The 22,375-nt window shown below is 48.0% G+C and overlaps 1 protein-coding gene and 1 long non-coding RNA gene across 3 annotated transcripts in view; one reads left to right on the top strand and one right to left on the bottom strand.

Moving 5' to 3' along the window:
• WDR74 (WD repeat domain 74) overlaps positions 1-21,806 on the top strand; it is a 40,105-nt gene extending 18,299 nt beyond the window's left edge. The window contains exons 4-11 of one of the 2 annotated variants that reach the window (XM_030219304.1): positions 10,581-10,650; positions 10,923-11,066; positions 11,158-11,259; positions 11,481-11,581; positions 11,726-11,781; positions 11,891-12,033; positions 12,567-12,623; positions 20,038-21,806. In XM_030219304.1, coding sequence (XP_030075164.1) covers positions 10,581-10,650; positions 10,923-11,066; positions 11,158-11,259; positions 11,481-11,581; positions 11,726-11,781; positions 11,891-12,033; positions 12,567-12,623; positions 20,038-20,208 — 844 coding nt within the window. In that variant the 3' untranslated portion in view covers positions 20,209-21,806. Of the gene's footprint in view, positions 1-10,580; positions 10,651-10,922; positions 11,067-11,157; positions 11,260-11,480; positions 11,582-11,725; positions 11,782-11,890; positions 12,034-12,566; positions 12,624-20,034 lie in introns of both variants that reach the window. The other variant, XM_030219303.1, reaches the window with a different exon arrangement.
• LOC115480549 lies at positions 286-21,874 on the bottom strand. Its single transcript, XR_003943841.1, has 3 exons — positions 21,800-21,874; positions 14,472-14,477; positions 286-296 (listed from the first exon to the last, which is right to left on the bottom strand). It is a non-coding gene; the product is annotated as an uncharacterized LOC115480549 (long non-coding RNA).
• Between the last annotated feature and the right edge of the window lie 501 nt (positions 21,875-22,375).

The following is a 22,375-nucleotide window of genomic DNA, read 5'->3' as shown; positions in this document are numbered from 1 at the left end:
TTGCTTTTGTAAAAGCCCCCTGTCAGACCTCCACCAGTGTCATGGGATCTCAACGTCGTTCTCACCCAGCTGATGAAGCCTCCTTTTGAGCCACTGAATTCCTGCCATCTGAAGTACTTGACCTAGAAGGTCATTTTCTTGGTGGCTGTTACTTCAGCTTGTAGAGTCAGTGAGCTTCAAGCCTTGGTAGTGCATGCTCCTTATCTAAAGTTTCATCACAACAGAGTAGTCCTCCGCACACACCCTAATTTCTTGCCGAAGGTGGTGTCGGAGTTCCATCTGAACCAGTCAATTGTCTTGCCAACATTTTTCCCCGTCCTCATACCCGCCCTGCTGAACGTCAGTTGCACACCTTGGACTGCAAGAGAGCAGTGGCCTTTTACATGGAGCAGACAAGCCCCTTCAGACAGTCCGCCCAAATGTTTGTTCCATATCATCATGCTGATCAATCCATTGACTGGTGGGTTGTGTCTATCTACCAGCAGGTGGAGATAGAGAGCAAACTTTTGCCTCCCTATATGTGGTCATGTGCTGCCGGAAACTCCTCAGTATGTTCTCTATCTCAGCAGGTGGTGGTCACACACAGCAGCAGCTCTGGCTAGGCCTCCAAGCCTAATTTTTAGGTTTTGTTGAGTGCCTGGGGTTGAGGGCTCTTCTTGAGCAAGTGCAAACCTGGTGGCGCCAGGTCCCTCCTTTTCTCCCCCCCTCCCGCTGGCTCCGTTAAAAAAAAAAAAATAAAAAATTTGAACGTCCTTAAAGGCGTTTATTTCGACGTTTATTTAAACGTTTATTGCAGCTACTCACTGGGACACCAGGTCGTTACAGCTCGGAGCGGAAAGCAGCTAATTTTTACCTTTTTATAGCGGGCAGGGGGTTCCCCGATTGATCTCCACGTGGCATATGGCGTCGGAGGGCGAGGGCGCAAAGAGTCGCTCCCCGGATCGCTTGTGCGCTTCTAGAGGGGATGCGGGGGTCTTAAAGTCTGATTCGCCCTTGTTGGGTGACAGTTTCGTGACCAATGAGTGTCCCGGTCCTTCCTCCGGTGTGGCGGTTTTTCCCGCCATAAACGCCCATCCCCCGCTGCTCGCCTCCGCCATCTTGGCCGGCCACGCAGCTCGGACGGCTTCTTCTTGGGCCGCCCTTGAGGTGGGAGACGTTAATGCCATGAACGCCCTTAATTTGGGCGACGGCACAAAAGCGGCTAAACTTAAGCGCCGTTCTTCCCGCGCGGCTCCTTCGCGGAGTGTCGCGCCGGACGCCATTTTGGATGCGCAGCATGTCTCTCCCCCGCTCTTGCGAGCGCCGGTTGAGGGTGCGTCTAGGGTTGTAGCCCAGGCTGCGGAAGTGCACAGTCTGGGGGGTTTCTCCCCCGAGTTTGTTTTGCTGCTGCATCAGGCCTTCCTTATGCAAAATGCTGCCCCTGCTCCCTCGTCTGGTAAAGAGGTTGAGGCCCCCGGAGGTAAACGCCCTCGGGTTGATTCCCAGGCCTTGGAGGACTTTGTCTCCTCCGATGTAGATGAGGGCAGTGTTTCTGAGTTCTCCCAACGGTCCTTTGCGGATTCCTTGGAGGAGACGGATCCCCGCTCGGATGGAGCGGATGACCCCTCTGCAGCGCGGCTCTTTAGCTCAGAGGATTTGCCCAACCTGTTAGTGCAGGCCATGGGCATTTTGAAGATTTCCTCTCCGGAGGACGTCTCTCCCTCAGCCCCTGTTGGTTCTGCCATTATGCTGGGGACGAAGCGCCCGCCTAGAACCTTCCACGTGCATGATGCCATGCACACCTTAATTTCGGCTCAATGGGATGTCCCGGAAGCGAGCCTTAAAGTGGCTAGGGCTATGTCCCGCCTCTATCCTTTGCCTGAAAGTGAACGTGAGGCCTATCTGTGGCCTACCGTGGATTCTTTAATCACTGCGGTGACTAAGAAAACGGCGTTGCCGGTGGAAGGTGGCACGGCCCTAAAGGACGCCCAAGACAGAAGATTGGAGGCGGCCTTAAGGTCGTCCTTTGAGGCGGCTGCTTTAAGTTTGCAGGCCTCAGTTTGCGGCTCCTATGTGGCCAGGGCGTGCCTGACTATGGTGCAGCGGGCTTCCCCCTCGGATCATTCCTTGAGGGCTGATTGGCCGGCCCTGGAATCGGGCTTGGCCTATTTGGCAGACTTGCTGTATGATGTCTTGAGGGCCTCAGCTAAAGGCATGGCTCAGACAATCTCTGCGCGGCGGTGGCTTTGGCTGAAGCATTGGTCTGCTGACCACGCCTCTAAATCCCGCCTGGCTAGATTGCCTTTTAAAGGCAAGCTGCTCTTTGGGGTCGAGCTGGACAAAATCGTGATTGATCTCGGCACGTCTAAGGGCAAGAAGTTACCAGAGGTCAGGGCTCGGGCTAGTACTCGCCCCGGTACCTCCAGAGGACGGTTTCAGGAAGCCCGTCGGTACCGCCCGGGCAGGTCGGGCTCTTCTGCCTCCTCTTCCTTCAAGAGGAACTTCTCCCCCAAGCAGCATTCCTTTCGCAGAGACCGCCGTCCCGGAGGTGCTCCCTCCGGTCCTCCCCCAGGGTCTCGTACCCAATGACGGGGCCTTGGTCCACGCCCCAGTGCAGATTGGAGGACGGCTGTCCTCGTTTCTGGGCGAGTGGACCACAATAACTTCAGACGCTTGGGTGCTGGAAGTCATCAGAGACGGCTACAAGCTAGAGTTCTGCCGACCCTTAAGAGACGGGTTTGTACTCTCTCCCTGCAAGTCTCCGGTCAAAGCTGTGGCAGTGCAGCAGACCTTGGACAATCTGATCCGCCTGGGTGCGGTCGTTCCGGTGCCAGAAAATCAGCTTGGCAAGGGACGTTACTCCATTTACTTTGTGGTACCAAAGAAAGGAGGTTCTGTACGGCCTATCCTCGACCTCAAAGGGGTCAATCGGGCCTTGAAAGTTCAGCACTTTCGCATGGAGACTCTCCGCTCTGTTATAGCGGCAGTGAAGGCAGGGGAGTACCTGGCATCCTTGGACATCAAGGAAGCGTACTTGCATATTCCCATCTGGCCTCCTCATCAACGCTTTCTGCGTTTTGCAGTACTGGGCCGACACTTCCAGTTCAGAGCCCTCCCGTTCGGGTTGGCTACTGCTCCGCGGACCTTCTCCAAAGTAATGGTGGTCATCGCGGCCTTCCTGAGGAAGGAAGGAGTACAAGTCCATCCTTATCTGGACGACTGGTTGATCCGAGCCCCCTCTTATGCAGAGTGCGGCAAAGCTGTGAACCGGGTGGTTGCTCTTTTGAGCTCCCTGGGGTGGATCATCAACTGGGAGAAAAGCCAGCTGCGCCCAACTCAGTCCCTGGAGTATCTGGGAGTTCGATTCGACACCCAAGTGGGCAGAGTGTTCCTGCCAGACAATCGGATTGTCAAGCTTCAGGCTCAGGTGGACCAGTTCCTAGTAGCCTCTCCTCTTCGGGCTTGGGACTATGTGCAGCTGTTGGGCTCTATGACGGCCACGATGGAAGTAGTGCCCTGGGCCAGGGCTCATATGAGACCACTACAACACTCTCTGCTGCAGCGCTGGACTCCGGTGTCGGAGGATTATGCTGTGCGCCTTCCCTTGGACCCAGCAGTGCGCAAGGCGCTGAGCTGGTGGACGCAGACAGACAAGTTGTCTGAAGGAATGCCTCTGGTGACCCCGGAGTGGATTGTCATCACCACGGACGCCTCTTTGTCGGGCTGGGGAGCCCACTGCTTGGGAAGGACAGCGCAGGGGCTCTGGTCTCCTGCAGAGGCAAAGTGGTCTATCAACCTCCTGGAACTCAGAGCCATTCGGTTGGCGCTTTTGGAGTTCATCCCGGTACTGGCGTTGAAGCCAGTACGGGTCCTGTCGGACAATGCCACGGCTGTGGCCTATGTCAACCGCCAGGGAGGTACCAAGAGCGCCCCTCTAGCCAAGGAGGCCATGAATCTATGCCAGTGGGCGGAAGCGAACCTGGAACAGCTGTCAGCGGCCCACATTGCCGGAGTCATGAATGTCAAGGCGGACTTTCTCAGTCGCCATACCTTGGAGCCCGGAGAGTGGCAGCTATCTGCTCAGGCGTTCTTGGGCATCACGAAGCGCTAGGGCCAGCCGAGCCTAGATCTGATGGCGTCATCGGCCAATTGCCAAGTGCCGCGCTTTTTCAGCAGAGGACGTGACCCTCGATCCCTGGGAGTAGATGCTCTTCTCCAACAGTGGCCGACACAAGAGCTCCTCTATGTGTTCCCGCCCTGGCCCATGTTGGGCAGGGTGCTAGACCGGGTGGCAAAGCATCCGGGCCGGGTAATCCTGGTGGGTCCGGATTGGCCCAGACGTCCCTGGTATGCGGACTTGATCAGGCTCTCAGTCGACGATCCTCTGCGGCTGCCAGTGGAGCAGGGTCTGTTACATCAGGGTCCCGTGGTGATGGAGGATCCCTCCCCCTTTGGTCTTACGGCCTGGCTATTGAGCGGCAGCGTCTGAGGAAGAAGGGCTTCTCAGACAAGGTCATCGCCACTATGCTGAGAGCGAGGAAGCGCTCTACTTCTACTGCTTACGCCAGGGTTTGGCGTACCTTTGCAGCGTGGTGTGAAGCAGGCTCATGTTCTCCATTCACTGCTCCAATTTCTTCAGTGTTGGCATTCCTGCAAGAAGGTCTGGAGAAAGGCCTGTTGCTCAGTTCCCTTAAAGTCCAGGTAGCGGCCCTGGCTTGCTTCAGGGGCCGCCTGAAGGGTGCTTCCCTGGCTTCGCAGCCAGATGTGGTGCGTTTTCTCAAGGGAGTTAATCACCTGCGCCCTCCTCTGCACTCGGTGGTGCCTGCGTGGAATCTCAACCTGGTGCTAAGAGCATTACAGAAGCCGCCTTTTGAACCCTTGTCGAGGGCATCTCTGAAAGACCTGACGTTGAAAGCAGTCTTTTTGGTGGCTATCACTTCAGCCAGAAGAGTTTCCGAGCTCCAGGCACTCTCATGTCGAGAGCCTTTTCTGCAGTTCACTGAGGCAGGAGTGACTATTCGCACAGTGCCTGCCTTCCTGCCCAAGATTGTTTCTCGCTTCCATGTGAATCAGCAGCTCTGTCTCCCTTCCTTTCGTAGGGAGGACTACCCAGAGGAATACTCTGCTCTTAAATATCTGGATGTGAGACGAGTCATCATCAGATATTTGGAAGTGACCAATGATTTCCGGAAGTCGGATCATCTGTTTGTCCTGTTTGCAGGTCCTCGTAAGGGTCTGCAGGCTGCTAAGCCTACAGTGGCAAGATGGGTCAAGGAAGCCATAGCAGCGGCTTATGTGGCCGCGGGGAAGGTGCCGCCTATCCAGCTGAAGGCTCACTCCACTAGAGCTCAGGCGGCCTCGATGGCAGAGGCCAGGTCCGTCTCCTTGGAAGAGATATGCAAGGCGGCAACTTGGGCATCGGCCCATACATTCTCCAAGCATTACCGCTTGACTGTGGCGGCACGGGCAGAGGCCCGGTTTGGAGCTTCAGTGTTGAGGTCAGGGATTTCAATGTCCCGCCCTGGGTGAGTACTGCTTCGGTACATCCCACCAGTCTATGGATTGATCAGCATGATGATATGGAAGGTAAAATTATGTATCATACCTGATAATTTTCTTTCCATTAATCATAGCTGATCAATCCATAGCCCCTCCCAGATATCTGTACTGTTTATATTCTGGTTGCATTTCAGGTTCAAGTTTAGTCTTCAGTTACTTCAGGAAGACTTCGTGTTCAAGTTTTTTCAATTGGATTCTTCAAGAGTTGAGACGAGTTTGTGTTACAGTGAGCTGCTGCATTCCTCTCCCCTCCGTTTTACGGGGCTGGATTGAGACTTAAAATTCTGCCGGCACTCCCTCCCGCTTTGTGCGGCTGTAGGGCAGCTTTGTACCCCTCCTGCTTCGGCGGTGTTAGGGTCAGTCAGCTCCTCCCGCGGTTGTGGTTGCAGGATAAGCCAGATCCCCCCGCATCGGCGGGTGTGGTGTCCCTCCCCCGCTCCGCAGGGATGAGCTGGACGGATTCCCCTCCCCCACTTGTGTGGGGATGAGCTGGGTTAATTCCCCTCCCCCGTTTCGGCGGGTGGTGAGCTGGGCAGAGTGTCCCTTTGTGGGTGTAATTCTCTAAGTGCTGAGTCCTGCGGATGGAGCTTTGATATCGACATACTGAGGAGTTTCCGGCAGCACATGACCACATATAGGGAGGCAAAAGTTTGCTCTCTATCTCCACCTGCTGGTAGATGGACACAACCCACCAGTCTATGGATTGATCAGCTATGATTAATGGAAAGAAAATTATCAGGTATGATTCATAATTTTACCTTTCTTTTGATCCCAACAGAAGGGGAGTCTCAGTCGCGAAACGCACCATTTCCAATTGGCTAGCAGATTGCATTTCCTTCACTTATGCCCAAGCTGGGCTGACTCTTGAGGGTTATGTCACGGCTCATAGTGTTAGAGCCATGGCAGCGTCAGTGGCCCACTTGAAGTCAACCACTATAGAAGAGATTTGCAGGGCTGCGACGTGGTCATCAATCCACACATTCACATCTCGCTACTGCTTTCAGCAGGATACCTGACGTGACAGTCAGTTCGGGCAGTCTGTGCTGCAGAATCTGTTCGGGGTTTAGAATCCAACTCCACCCCCCACCCCCCCCCCCCCCCCCCCAGGCCCATTTTTATTCTGTTCCAGGCTGCGCACTCAGATGTTCTAGTTCATAGGTTAATCCTTGTTATGTCCTCGCCGTTGCGAGGCCCAATTGACCTTTCTTTGTTGTTTTGAGTGAGCCTGGGTGCTAGGGATACCCCAGTTGTGAGAACAAGCTGCCTGCTTGTCCTCGGAGAAAGCGAGGTTACTAACCTGTAGCAGGTATTCTCCGAGGACAGCAGGCTGATTGTTCTCACAAATCCGCCCACCTCCCCTTTTGGAGTTGTCCTTCTCCTTGTTATTGCTTTCTTATCTTATCTTGGCATTTGAAGAGAGCTGCATCGCTACCATACTCTGTCACAGCGTGTCAATGCCTTCACAACATCAAATGGACAGACCATTTTGGACTTCTTTATCTCTCCTCTTTTTTTCTGTTTAACTATTATATGTATATTTTTTCTGGTTTGGCGTTAGCCTTTCCAGTCTCTTGTAAGCCACCTTGAGCCTACATTCTGTGGAAAAAGGTGGGGTATAAGTGCTCTAAATAAATAAATAAATCTAACTGAGCGGGGCTCTTGCGTGACTTGCGGGAAGATGGCTGCTCATGTGCGCTCCGCGCGCTGGATGGCTCTGAGAAACGTTTTTGTTGCTATGGAAGATTTCCGTTCCTGGGCCGCCGTGGACGCCGACCCAGTCGTGAGAATAATCAGCCTGCTGTCCTTGGAGAATACCTGCCACAGGTATGTATCTTCGCTTTCCAGGCAGTCTGGGACAGGTATAGTACTACTACTACTATTTAGCATTTCTATAGCGCTACAAGGCGTACGCAGCGCTATAGAAATGGCAAACAAGTGAGAGGAAAGCGGGAAGCCACAGGAATTAAAATCAGACAGGCTATATGAGCCTGATGGTCCTCATTCACCCTTAGAAGATTGAGACATATAATGATGACCACTTTTTGCACATCCTGTCTGCTCAGTTGTTTCAGTCTATGTATTGCTAAGGATACATCACTTTTGCTATCTATACAAGCCTACAGGGACATTGCATCTTGTTCAAGTCCAGCTTTTGTTTTCCTTATTGATTCTTTACCATGCTAGGTAAATAAATAGTTATCTATCCCTCTCCCCGCCCCATAAATACTATTTGAAATTCTGTAATTGTTGTAAAGGCATGCTCTTTGAGCCAACAAGGAGCATACCGTCCTATAAGACAAAGTTCAGTGTGCTCTCTACCTCCAGCAGATGGTGGACGGTCTGTTGCAAGCTCCTGGTTTCATCTATTTTGTGGCTCGTGTTCTGGGTTTCCCGGTTCAGTAGAGCCTGGGGGTGCTTAGGCTAAGCGGTACCAGCTTAGGGGGGTACACCTATTAGTGCCAGGTCCCTCCCCACCCGACCCCTCCATCTTCCCCTTTGTGCTCCAGGCTTGGCAGCAGCTTCACTACCTTCTGTTTTTCTATAAGAGTTGAGAAGGGTGAGATTCTGACTGACAGAGGAGTCTGTTCCTACAACTGTTAACATTTTTCTCCCCAGGGAGGACTTAACTTCCTTTATGGCTAAAGCTCTGATTTTAGAGCTCAGAGTCACTAAACCCCGCAGTCTCTACTCCTGGGATAACTAGGACACAGACAACCGCTTAAACCGTTCCCTGTATATGAGGCTGTGCACAAGCTCATTTCGACTCTGTGGACCACCCTAGATTCCAGTCTCAGGGTGGTCTGGGCCACGACTTGCCGTCTATTGCTCAGGACGAGCTTGGAAAGCTTACATTACCTTAAGTTGACTCTTTGGTGGCTGCAGGCAAATAAACCACACCCTGCCGAGGGAGGGTGGAATGGCCTTAAGGGATGTGTAGGATGGGATATTGGGGTCTTCTTGACCTGCTCCCATCCCTGGCCTAGCTCTCTGCTCTGCTGGCCACGGCCGCACAGCGTGGTTGAGTCTAATGGCCGCTCCCAGGTCACACTATCAGGACTATACCTTATTGAGCTCAGAGCTTTCGCCCCCTTCATTCAACTGAAACAGCACTTGCTAAAGTCTCCAATGATCTGTTCCTGGCCAGATCCAACGGTCTCTATTCTATCTTCATCCTTCTCAATCTGTCTGCTGCTTTTGACACTGTTGATCACAGCCTACTCCTTGATACGCTGTCCTCACTTGGATTTCAGGGCTCTGTTCTTTCCTGGTTTTCTTCTTATCTCTCCCAGTGTACCTTTAGTGTATACTCTAGTGGATCCTCCTCTACTTCTATCCCACTGTCAGTTGGTGTACCTCAGGGATCTGTCCTGGGACCTCTTCTTTTCTCCATCTATACTTCTTCCCTTGGTGCTCTGATCTCATCCCATGGTTTTCAGTATCATCTTTACGCAGATGACTCCCAGATCTACTTCTCCACACCAGAAATCTCAGCCGAAATCCAGGCCAAAGTATCAGCCTCCCTGTCTGACATTGTTGCCTGGATGTCTCCGCCATCTGAAACTAAACATGACCAAGACTGAGCTTCTTATCTTTCCCCCTAAACCAACCTCTCCTCCCCCATTCTCTATTTCTGTGGATAACACTCATCCTTCCTGTCTCATCAGCTCATAACCTTGGGGTCATTTTCGACTCCTCCCTCTCCTTCTCTGCACGTATTCAGCAGACTGCTAAAACCTGTCGTTTCTTTCTCTATAATATCACCAAAATTCGCCTTTTCCTTTCTGAGCACACCACCAGTACCCTCATCCACACTCTTATTACCTCTCGCTTAGACTATTGCAACTTGCTTCTCACAGGTCTCCCACTTAGCCATCTCTCTCCTCTTCAATCTGTTCAGAATTCTGCTGCACGACTAATATTCCGCCAGTGTCGTTATGCTCATATTAACCCTCTCCTCAAGTCACTTCACTGGCTTCCTATCCGTTTCTGCATACAGTTCAAACTCCTTTTAAGTGCATTCACTCTGCAGCTCCTCAGTACCTCTCCACTCTCATCTCTCTGTACATTCCTCCCCGGGAACTCCGTTCACTGGATAAGTCTCTCTTATCTGCACCCTTCTCCTCCACTGCTAACTCCAGACTCTGTTCCTTTTATCTTGCTGCACCATATGCCTGGAATTGACTTCCTAAGCCGGTACGTCAAGCTCCATCTCTGGCTGTCTTCAAATCTAAGCTAAAAGCCCACCTTTTTTATGCTGCTTTTAACTCCTAACCCTTATTCGCTTGTTCAGAACCCTTATTTTGTCATCCTCACTTTAATATTCCCTTATCTCTTGTTTGTCCTGTTTGTCCTAATTAGATTGTAATCTCTGTTGAGCAGGGACTGTCTCTTTATGTTCAAGTGTATAGTGTTGCATATGTCTAGTAGCGCTATAGAAATAAGTAGTAGTAGCTTGGCTCCGTAGCCCCCAGTCGCACTTTTTAGTGCCACTGTGTGTGTCTTTGGCCCTATAGGGCCTTGCCTGAGGGGTGCGGGACCCTATGAACTAGACAAAACCGAACTCTTGTCACTTGATTGTTTAACCTCACTGCTATTAAAGAAAGCTACACAATATGCACTACCAATCTATTTCCTAAATTGAAGATGGCATCTCTATAATCGACAACCTAACTTATGCTACAACTCATTTTATCACTTAGAAAACTCTATGCAATGCCATAATGCATTCTTCTGTACCATGCATGTATGAACCTTGATGCAAAATCATTTGTATGCAATACCACAATGTATTCCTCTTTACCATGTATGTATACAACTAAATGTATTACCATTTGAAATTCTGTACCCGGAAATGGCGATCGCCATCACGGCATAATGTAAGCCACATTGAGCCTGCAAATAGGTGGGAAAATGTGGGATACAAATCCTACAAATAAATTAAATAAATAAATAAATAATATTGCTGGTCATGTGACCAGCATATGTGGATGAAGAGCCAGTTCTTTTGTATAATGCTCCTGCTCGTTTTCTGTTCCTTGCAGCTCATTGATCACCTGTGTGGAGTCTGGACTTGTGAAAGTGTGGAAGGAAGGAACCCAGGAAGATGGAAATGTAAAGTTGCATTTCATGCTTTGCTGTAGTGTTTCAGGGCCACACTAGTTATGTATGTTGGATACAGTGCGATTCTCAGACTTGGGCTTTGCTTGCTGTCCTCACTTCTTCAGCAGCCTTCACCTCCCAAAAAATATTGGAACCCTTGGCACTGCTGCATACTCATCATTAGTCTCTGGGAATTTGGCCGTGATATGAGTGGAGGGTGAATCTGCAAAGCTTTCCCTCTGCACAGGTACTCTTTCATAAACTGTCTTTCTGTTTCTTGGCAGACAGAGATAAATACTGGGCCGAATATTGCCAAAATGCGTCAAAACCCAGAGATGCAGCATTGCATAGGCACAGGTGGGAAGGAAAATGATCTGAAAGTCTGGGACTTGCAGAGACCCGATCAGCCAATTTTCAAAGCAAAGAATGTGAGTGATGGATATTCATCTTCTCTCTTTTCTCATTGTATTTGTACCTTTACTATTGCTGCCTCATGCTTCTCTCATCTTCCTTGCTTAGGTGCGTAATGACTGGTTAGACCTTCGTGTTCCTGTGTGGGTGCAGGACCTACAGTTCCTGCCAAGATCTCAGAAGATTGTGACATGCACAGGGCATCACCAGGTGCGTGTGTCCCCTCAAGTTTGGGAGCTAGCGAGGGTCCCAGGCCCTGAGCTCCCAGGAAGTAAGAGGCTCATTGCTTTTGGTATTACTCGCTTCTGTCTACATGTTGTTTGACTTATTTCTATATATACAAGTGAGCTAACATGATGATCACAATTCTGTGCCCTTACATAGTATAACTCTTGTGGTGCTTCATCCTTATATTCTGTTACTATTTCTAGGTGCGGCTATATGACCCCTGCTCTCCTCAGCGCCGACCAGTGTTGGAAGCTTTGTTTCAGGAATATCCTCTCACTGCATTATCCGTGACTCCAGATGCCAAGTGAGGTTTTTTTTTTTGTAAACTTAGTTCATCTTCATCCCTTGGTGCCTCAGTCCTCCTTCGGTCCCCTTCCTGTAGATATACAAGTCCGTTCAGTCCTCTTTGTGCATGTGTTCTGATTTCATCGTTCTTATTCCTTTGTAGTTATGTTGTTGTGGGAAACACCCAAGGGAGCGTGGCAATAATTGACTTGCGACAGGGTAAGCAGGTGCTGAGTTCTGGGATAGGTGGTGCATGGCAGTTATTGAATGTGTGAGTGCACCAAGAAGCAGATGATGCTTTGGCACTGAGTCCCATTTTTCTCTTCAGGGAAGCTGGTTAAGTGTCTAAAAGGATTTGCAGGCAGCGTTCGAAGCATCCAGTGTCATGCATCCCTTCCACTGGTTGCATCTTGTGGACTTGATCGATTCTTAAGAGTGCATAATATTGAGGACAAACAGCTGCTGCACAAGGTTAGTGCTACGTAGTATTGCTCCCTACAGCACCTCCTGCTGGGACATGCTGGGAACTGAAATAGCTGTCACCCCTTTTGTCTACATCCAGCTGTGCTGTACCAGTATTTACAGTGCCTCCTGCTGGTGTAACCTTATTTTATTTATTTATTAGGATTTATTTACCATTTGTTTTTAAGGAATTTACTCAAGGCGATGTACAGTAAGCATAGATCAAACATGAGCCATAGGCAATTACAGCAGTAAAAATATTCAACTAACAATATAAAGTATGGCATGGTATACTACTTGCAACAGCAGCATAATACATAGTGGAACATTATAATTGATAGTGAAAGGTAAGGCAAAGTTGTAACATATAGATGGGTAAGAAAGTAGAAAGAGAAAGTAAGATGATTGATTTGAAGAAGGTTGCACATGAGGTCAGAGAGATGGTTAAGTATTATCTCAGATAGGGTAGGAGTGGATAAATAAGCCTTGTCCTGCATGCTCTGTTACTGTCTTTTGACTGAGTCCTGTTGCATCTCTCACAGGTTTTCTTGAAGTCACGGTTGAACTGTCTCCTGATGACTGGGCGGGAGAGGTGGGAGGTGAGTATGGGAGATTTACAGACTCAGAAGTCTGGGTTCTGGTGATTGCTTCAACATGATGCCGCAGGAGTTTACAGTTAATTAGAAAATTTGATTATACTGCCAGTTGAAGAATCTGTCAAAGGGGTTTACAAGATTACAGTTTAAAATATTTAAAAATATAAAAGCGTAGAACCAGATTGACAGAATTACAATCTTTGTAAAATGGTGTGGTAGCTGTGGTAGTCCACTTCTAAAGGTATTGAATAGAAATAAAACAAAACAGAGAAAAGAAAATAAGATGATAGTCCAATTAAAAAAGGTATCATCCTATTTTCTTTTCTATGTTTTGTTTTATTTCTATTTATAATCTCTATAAAGAAAAGATACAGAAAAGGACCATTGCCATTTGTTCCATGTTTACAGCTAATCTTGCCAATCCCATCTGCGGTATTGTTGAAATTAAGTCTCAAAAGTATCCCTAAAAAGGAAGGTCTTAAGATCCTTTCTAAACTGTCTTTAGGAGAATTCCATATTAGAGACTTGCACAAGAAAGGGGTTTGTGGGAATCCCATGGAACCTGCGGGGTTCTTATGGGGACGGAAGCTGTTCCTGCAGGGTTCCTGTGGAAGAGTACGCTGCACTTGCGCCAGCCTCTCACTTACTGAGTACCAAGTTCTTTGAGTGCTGTCTCGTCCTCCTTGCTCTAACAGCACAGATGCGGAAAGTCTCCATTAAGGAGGTGGTAGAGACACAAATGATGACGGAATTCAAAAAGACATGGGATTAACACAAAGGATCTCTAATTAGAAAATGGAAGTTATAAAAAAACCTAAACTTAAATGACTGCATGTATGTGGATGTGTCGAGTGACATTCAGATGGTGACTCCGGCTGTGATGAACTAGGGCCAATACCGGGCAGACTTGTATGGTCTGTCTCTCATATATGGCAATCTGGTTTAGGATGGGATGGAAAGGGTTTAGACAGCAACTTTAGTGGCTGGAACATGAGGACAGTGCTGGACAGACTTTTACGATCTGTTTCCCGCAAACGAGAAGACAAATAGGCTGGAGTGGGCTTCGACAAGAACTCCAGCAGTTGGAACATAAGGATTGGGCCAGGTGGACTTCTATGGTCTCTGTCCCATACAAAGCAAGATCATAATCGAGTATATAATATCACGTTCATTGTTGATTTAATTATGAATTGATAATGAGTGTGACTATTGGGCAAACTGGACTGTTCGTGTTTTTTTCTGCTGTCACTATTTATTTATTTCAGTGCATTTCTATCCCACATTTTACCACAAGTGCAGGCACAATGTGGCGTACAGTAGTTCAAGAAAGATTATAATAAAAGAAAGGAAGAAACATAGGATGATGACAGTTTTGGGATGAATTCACAGAAAAGACATAGGAAGGAAAAAAATGTCCAACAAGTGCAATTGGGTTAGAGTCCCACTTCAAATTACAACGGGAGAGTCAAAAGGAGGAGTTCGATATGGAGTAGGCTTTCGTAAATAGGAACGTCTTTAGGAACTTCTTAAATAATTGATGGTCTGATATACCTTTTAATTGCTTTGGCAGTTACTATTAATCCTGTCTGCTCCTGGGCTGATGCGCAGACCTCAGCTCTGACACAGGCAAAGCATCAGATGTCACCTGACCTACTGGCGAGTGCATGTGGCGACCTGTCAGCAAACAGTGCCAGTGAATCAGAGACAAGTCTTACATGTGCACACCAGAGTGTTCCAAGTTCCAACTTCTGTTCCTTCCTTGCCTGCAGTGCTGCGGCTCGAACCCAGAGAGAGGCTGAGAGCCGACCGGAAAGCGAAGATACTTACCTGTAGCAGGTATTCTCCGAGGACAGCAGGCTGATTGTTCTCACATGTGGGTCGAGGTCTGCGGTGGTCCAGGAATCGGATATTTTGCAAGCAAAATAACAAAAGGTTTTTGCCAGAGAGTTCTGGCGCGTGAATGGCGTGCACCGCGCATGCACGGATGACTTCCCGCCCATCGCACGAGCGTGTACCTCAGTTAAAAAGCAAAGGTTGGCGGGTTTGTGAGAACAATCAGCCTGCTGTCCTCGGAGAATTCCTGCTACAGGTAAGTATCTTTGCTTTCTCTGAGGACAAACAGACTGCTTGTTCTCATATGTGGGGTATCCCTAGCACCCAGGCTCACTCAAAACAATGAACAATTGGGCCTCGCAACGGCAAGGGTCTAACATAGATTGACCTGAAACCATAAACAACTAACTGAGAGTGCAGCCTGGAACAGAACTAAAATGGGTCTAGGGGGATGGAGTTGGATCCTAAACCCCAAACAGATTCTGCATCACCGACTGCCCAAACCGACTGTTGCGTCGGGTGTCCTGCTGAAGGCAGTAGTGAGATGTGAATGTGTGGACTGATGACCACGTTGCAGCCTTGCAAATCTCTTCAATGGAGGCTGACTTTAAGTGAGCCACTGACACAGCCATGGCTCTAACATTATGAGCCGTGACATGGCCCTCTAGAGTCAGCCCAGCATAAGTGAAGGAAATGCAATCTGCTAGCCAATTGGAGATTGTGCATTTTCCGATGGCGACTCCCCTCCTGTTGGGGGTCGAAAGAAACAAACAACTGGGCTGACTGTCTGAAGGGCTTTGTCCGGTCCACGTAAAAGGCCAATGCTCTCTTGCAGTCCAAGGTATGCAAACTGCTCTCGCCAGGGCGGGTATGAGGATGAGGAAAGAATGTTGGCAAGACATTTGACTGGTTCAGATCGAACTCCAACACCACCTTTGGCAGGAACTTAGGGTGAGTACGGAGGACTACTCTGTTGTGATGAAACTTAATATAAGGTGCATGCACTACTAAGGCCTGAAGCTCACTGACCCTATGAGCTGAAATAACAGTCACCAAGAAAATGACCTTCCAGGTCAAGTACTTCAGATGGCAGGAATTCAGTGACTCAAAAGGAGCTTTCATCAGCTGGGTGAGAATGACGTTGAGATCCCATGACACTGGTGGAGGTTTGACTGGGGGCTTTGACAAAAGCAAACCTCTCATGAAGCGAACTACTAAAGGCTGCCCAGAGATAGGCTTACCCTCTACACGGCGATGATAAGCACTAATCGCACTAAGGTGAGCTCTTACGGAGTTGGGCTTGAGACCAGACTCAGATAAGTGTAGAAGGTATTCAAGCAGGGTCTGTGTAGGACAAGAAAGAGCTGTCACACCAGACGGCAAACCTCCTCCATTTGAAAGAGTAACACCTCTTCGTGGAATCTTTTCTGGAAGCAAGACTCGGGAGACACCCTCTGAAAGACCCAAGGAGGCGAATTCTAAGCTGTCAACATCCAGGCCATGAGAGCCAGAGACTGGAGGTTGGGATGTAGAAGCGACCCCTTGTTCTGGGTGATGAGGGTTGGAAAACATTCCAATCTCCACGGTTCCTCGGAGGACAACTCCAGAAGAAGAGGGAACCAAATCTGACGCGCCCAGAAGGGTGCAGTCAGGATTATGGTTCCGCAGTCTTGCTTGAGTTTCATCAAGGTCTTCCCTACTAGAAGTATGGGAGGATATGCATACAAAAGGCCTCCCCGCCAATGCAGGAGAAAGGCATCTGACGCTAGTCTGTCATGGGCCTGAAGCCTGGAACAGAACTGAGGGACCTTGTGATTGATCTGAGTGTCAAAAAGATCCACCGAGGGGGTGCCCCACGCTCGGAAGATCTTGCGGACAACGTCCATGTTCAGTGACCACTCGTGAGGTTGCATTATCCTGCTCAATCTGTTGGCCAGACTGTTGTTTACGTCTGCCAGATAAGTGGCTTGGAGAAACATTCCGTGACGGCGAGCCCAAAGCCACATCTGGACGGCTTCCTGACACAGAGGGCGAGATCCGGTGCCCCCCCTGCTTGTTGGTGTAGTACATGGCAACCTTAATTGTCTGTCTGAATCAATATGATTTGGATGGACAGCCTTTAGAGTGTTCCAGGTCTCTCGCAATTCCAGGAGATTGATCTGAAGATCTGTTTCCTGAAAGGACCAAGCTCCTTGAGTGTGAAGCCCATCGACACGAGCCCCCCACCCTAGGAGGGATGCATACGTCGTTAGCACTTTTTGTGGCTGAGGAATTTGGAATGGACGTCCCAATGTCAAATTGGTTCGAATCGTTCACCACTGCAGAGAATTCCGGAAGTCGGTGGACAGTTGGATTACATCGCCTAGATCTCCTGTAGCTTGACACCACTGGGAGGCTAGGGTCCATTGAGCTGATCTCATGTGCAGACGTGCCATGGGAGTTACATGAATTGTGGAGGCTATGTGCCCCAGGAATCTCAACATCTGCTGAGCTGTGATCTGTTGAGACGCTCATACTAAGGACACTAGGGATAAGAGGTTGTCTGCCCTTGCCTCGGGAAGATAAGCACGAGCTGTCATTGTGTTCAACAGAATGAATTCCAATTCCTGAACTGGGGTGAGATGGGACTTGGAATAATTTATCACGATCCCCAGTAGCTCTAGCACCTGAATAGTCATTCACATGGACTACTGAACGCCTGCCTTCGAGGTGCTCTTCACCAGCCAATCGTCGAGATAAGGGAACACATGCACTCCTAGTCTGCATAGCGACGCTGCAACTACCGCCAGACACTTTGTGAACACTCTGGGTGCGGAAGCCAGATCAAAGGGCAGTACACAGTACTGAAAGTGCTGTGTTCCTAGCCAAAATTGAAGATGCTTTCTGTGCGCTGGAAGTATCGCGGTGTGTTTGTAAGCATCCTTTAAGTCCAGAGAGCATAGCCAATCGTTCTCTTGAATCATGGGATGAAGGGTGCCCAGAGAAACCATTCTGAACTTTTCTTGAACCAGAAATTTGTTTAGGCCTCTTAAGTCTAGGATGGGACGCATCCCCCCTGTCTTCTTATGCACAAGGAAGTACCTACTACTACTAATAGCATTTAAGTACCTGGAATAGAATCCTAGCCCTTCTTCCCCTGGTGGAACGGGTTCAACTGCACTGGCCTTTAGAAGGGCGGAGAGTTCCTCTGCAAGTACCTGCTTGTGCTGGGAACTGTAAGAATGAGCTCCTGGTGGACAATTTGGAGGTTTGGATTCCAGATTGAGGGTGTATCCTAACTGGACTATTTGAAGAACCCACCGGTCGGAGGTTATAAGAGGCCACCTTTGGTGAAAAAATATCAACTTCCCTGCAACTGGCCAGTCGTCTGGCATGGACACTTTTATTGAGGCTATGCTTAACTAGAGCCAGTCAAAAGCCCGTCCCTTGCTTTTGCTAGGGAGCAGTATGGGCCTTAGACGCACGCTGTTGACGAGAACGAGCACGCTGGGGCTGAGCCTGGGTAGGCTGCCGAGAAGCAGGAATGTACCTAAGCTTAGGATAGGATTAGGGAGCACTCCTCTTCCCTCCAAAATACCTCCTAGATGAGGAGGCAGTAGCAGAAGGCACCCGGTGGGAGAGAGAATCCATAGCATCATTATGCTTCTTGATCTGATCAACAAGATCCTCTACTTTTTCTCCAAAAAGGTTGTCCCCCCCCTGGCAAGGAACATCTGCCATCCGCTGCTAGACAGAATGATCCAGGTCAGAGACAATCAGCCATGAGAGTCTGCGCATCACTATACCTTGAGCAGCAATCGTGGATGTCACGTCAAAAGTACTCCTGGCCAGGAACTTGCGACACGCCTTCTGCTGCCTGACCACCTGGCGAAAAGGGTTGGCCAGCTCCGTAGGGAGTGCATCAACCAAGCTTGGACAGTTGACGTATTGCGTCCCGCAAGTGGACACTCGTGAAGAGCTGGTATGACTGGATCTTGGCAGCGAGCGTAGTGGCCTGATACGTCTTCCTCCCAAAATAATCAAGAGTCCTAGCTTCTCTGCCTGGGGTCGCCGAAGCATAGTCTCTAGTATTCCTGGAGGGCAGAGTCCACCACCATGGAATTGTGGGGTAATTGGGACCTCATCAACCCAGGTTCACCGTGGATCCGATACTGAGATTCAGCATTTTTTCGGGACCACGGGGCCAAACAGAGGGGCTGACCAGTTTCACATAAGGACTTCCTTCAGTACCTTATGCAAAGGAACTGTCACAGCCTCTTTAGGTGGAGAAGAATAATCCAGAACCTCGAGCATCTCAGTCCTGGTCTCATCCTCACCCTCCACAGGGAAAGGGAAATGGGACGTGATATACCGCCTTTCTGAGGTTTTTGCAACTACATTCACAGTGGTTTACATATATTCAGGTACTTACTTTGTACCAGGGGCAATGGAGGGTTAAGTGACTTGCCCAGAGTCACAAGAAGCTGCAGTGGGAATCAGACTCAGTTCCCCAGAATCAAAGTCCACTGCACTAACCACTAGGCTAGCTATTTCCTGAACAAAAGAGGAGAAGGACAGACTCTCCAGTGGAGATAGTCATCTGTGACAATGTTGAGAGGCCGATGCCCGGTCGACTGCGGTGAAGCTCCCTCCACTAACTAGTCTAAAGCAAACATTCAAAGCTCAGTAAACTTTGTGCATCAGCCACTGAATTACAAATGATCTCTAAATGTATATGATGAAAAGATGGTACTGTAGTAATATTTTTTTGGGAGGGTCACAGTAGCCTCAATGACGAGTATGGCACAGTGTATTGAGCTAATGAACAGGGAATATCGGAGTGATAGATTTTGAGGCTCATCTTCAAAGCACTTAGATTTACAAAGTTACATAATTATTATGTAACTTTTTAAGTCTGTGTGTTTTGAAAATTATGTAACTTTTTAAGTCTGTGTGCTTTGAAAATGAGCACCATTATGTACCAGACCTAACATTTTAAATATAATCCTGTGAGAGACTTAAGAGCTAATGTACTCCCTTTAGCAGAGGTTGTAACATAATCCCATTTTCTCACTCTTTTATCAATTTCACTGCTGTATTCTGAATAATCTGGAGACATTCTAGATTAGTTAACTGGATACTATAGAACCAGACATGCATTTAGGTGACGTTATAACAATAGGATATTTGCCTGTTGAGTATCTTTCCTTTAGTCTTTTCTGGGTTAATTTCATAATAGACAGCCAATTTGCAATTTTGGTAAGCTTGTTAAAAGAAATCTCAGGAGTGAAAGAGAAGCATAACTATCATTTATCTTTGTCATGTTTTTCTAATAGCACTTAGAGCTTGTTATAGCATGTTAGATGTCTGTGCTTTTGATGTATAATCTCTGAAATAGGCTACAGTATAGGAAGAAAAATGGAACATTGCACCTTAGTTCAACTTTTATTCCCAGTCTGTGTAAGTACAGGATCCTAATATTAACAGTGTAAGAAAAAGGGAGACCCAGATTCAGTACTGTCCTATTCTTTATACTAAAAATGGGTTTTGGTGTCCTGAAATGAGGCATGCAGTAGGTGCTTATTCTTTTCTTCTTCCTCAGCAGGAAGAGCAGCAGGAGATTTCTTCCCTGTCCCAAGAAGATGTAAAGGAAGAGGAACAGGATGAAATCTGGAATATGATGGAAACTGTGCAGGACAAAGCTGGTAGAAAGCATAGCACAGAGCCGCCACCACAAGGGTGCAGACCATACAAGAAACCAAAAAAGATTCCTTGATGGCGCCTAAGCTAGCATCCTAGGTGTAAATCGTGTACGAAAAACAGAGGTTTTCCTCATAACACTTAAGCTTCTACTGCTGTGGCAAGAAAACAGCTGGATTATTGCCACTTGAGCCATAGATAGAAGCAGTTAAGCTGTAGGTTTCTTTAGTAAGTGAGACAGACTGCTGCTCATTATCTACCAGGGTTTTACGACACCTTAGTGAATAAAATGGTTTCATAATTGTGGGTGCAAAATTCTATGTCCCCTGATGGAACTCCTGTTTGCAGAGGAATGGAATACTTGAGCCCTCATCTAGGGCTCATAAAACTACTTTGTACTGTAAAAGAAGTTGTCAGCTGCTGGTGTATAGAAATACACAACTGTATCACAGACAAAGGCACATCCTGTGGGAGATGAACCACACAGGAATACTCAGCCTTTACATGATGAAAGTTCTAAATTTGTAGATATAACCACAAATTTTATCACAAAAAGTTTGTCAGAAATAGTTTTTATAAAAATACTATTGTATTGAAAGCTTTGTGTAAACAGTTTTCTTTTGAGTACCTATGAAGCCCTGGGACACGGGGAAGGGATTAGTGCTGCCTCCATGTCATAGAAACATAGAAAATGAGATGTAGGGAGGGGGGTTTACAAGATGGCAGCATAGGTATAGAGGTGCTTTCACTTTTTCTGCAAATATGGTAAAGTAGAAGGGAAATCTTCAGGCTTATCCCTTGGAACCTTGGGCTGTACCCTCGACTTCAGTGTTGGATCCTATGGATTCTTTTGTGCAAGGTGAGAGTCAGCCCCCTTACGTTGTCGGTGAGTTGCCAGCAGTCTCACTGCCAGTACTGGGAGGTATGGCGTCTGACATTGGCTCTGATCTATCTCTTACTCCTGACTTGCACCACCACCACCAATCTCGGCATTCTCAGCTAGCTTGCTGGAGCCAGATGCAGTGACACACCCGGAAGAGCTGGTTGTCCCTACATCGCGAGGGAAGACTCCAACGAAGCAACTTCATTTTTGCTTCCAGATCACCAGCGTTCATCTGATGAGATAGATTGGGGACAAACCTCCTCGGTGCTAGGCAAACCTGCGGCAGGAAGTCGTGAAGGATTACAGAAGCCAGTATTTATGGAGATAATATTGCAGTGATCAACTGTCTTCACTTTGGAATCTTGGACTGTGGTAGCAGACCTTGGAAAGGCTCACTGTTACTGTCAGGAAGGCAGGTCAGAGCAGGCCAATGGCCTAGACTAATAACTAAAAAGAAGAACCGACTAGAGGGACTGCATAGACCTGTCATATTGTTTAAAAACAGTAACGACAAGTATGTGTGAACTGTGTGGTAGTGCTGATGGGAATGTATGGGAGTTCAGTGCACTTTGAGCATGGCAAAAATGATGACATTAAAAGACAAGGGTCTTACACATATGAATTGCCTTAAAAGAAGCCTGCATGGAGATAATGTGCTTTAACATTAGCTCCATATTGCTGCAGCATCCTTAGCTTGTATTTTAAGCAGATAAAGGGAGTTACCAGGAGCTAACTGACTCTGTAATGTTAGGAATTTAGAGAAAAAAAACTATCTGGACAAGACAAAGAAACAGGATAAAAAGCAGGAAAGATTATGCTGGAACATGGGAGGGATGAAGACTGGGTGAAAGATGATAGGTGGAAAGAATAGATAGGCAGATGAGAGGGAAGGGTTAGAGAGCTGGGTGAAAAACCTATAAATTGAGAGGATGCCTTAGCCCTGGGGGAGAGTCTGGTGGGTACTTGGGAAGCCCAGGTGACTGCTAGCTCTCCCCCCTTCTAATCTTTCTTTTTCTTATATTTTAGTAAGCTGTTTGTGCACTGCTTCTGCTATGATCTTGTCTGTCATTTGAAGTAAAGAAAAAATATAGAGAAATTGCTGAATTGACAACCGGTTGTGTGAGAATTATTAAGTAAGCTTCATCCCATTGCAGAGGTGGCGTGAAGGGATTAAACCTCACGTGAGTGTACGCCAGAGCTGTGCTTTGGTGGTTAAAAACCTCCCTCTAACTTTTAAACTTAAATGCAAGTATTCAGAACAATGCTATTAATATTAAAACTTGTCAAGATCAGCTAGAGAAATCTTCTGTAGTATTGAATGAACATTTGATTCAGATTTTTAAAAAAAAATGCAATTGGT

The sequence above is a fragment of the Microcaecilia unicolor genome, chromosome 11 (genome assembly GCF_901765095.1).
Source record: "Microcaecilia unicolor chromosome 11, aMicUni1.1, whole genome shotgun sequence".
NCBI lineage: Eukaryota > Metazoa > Chordata > Amphibia > Gymnophiona > Siphonopidae > Microcaecilia > Microcaecilia unicolor.
Note: the sequence above shows the minus strand (reverse complement) of the source record. Positions and strands in the feature narration are given on the sequence as shown.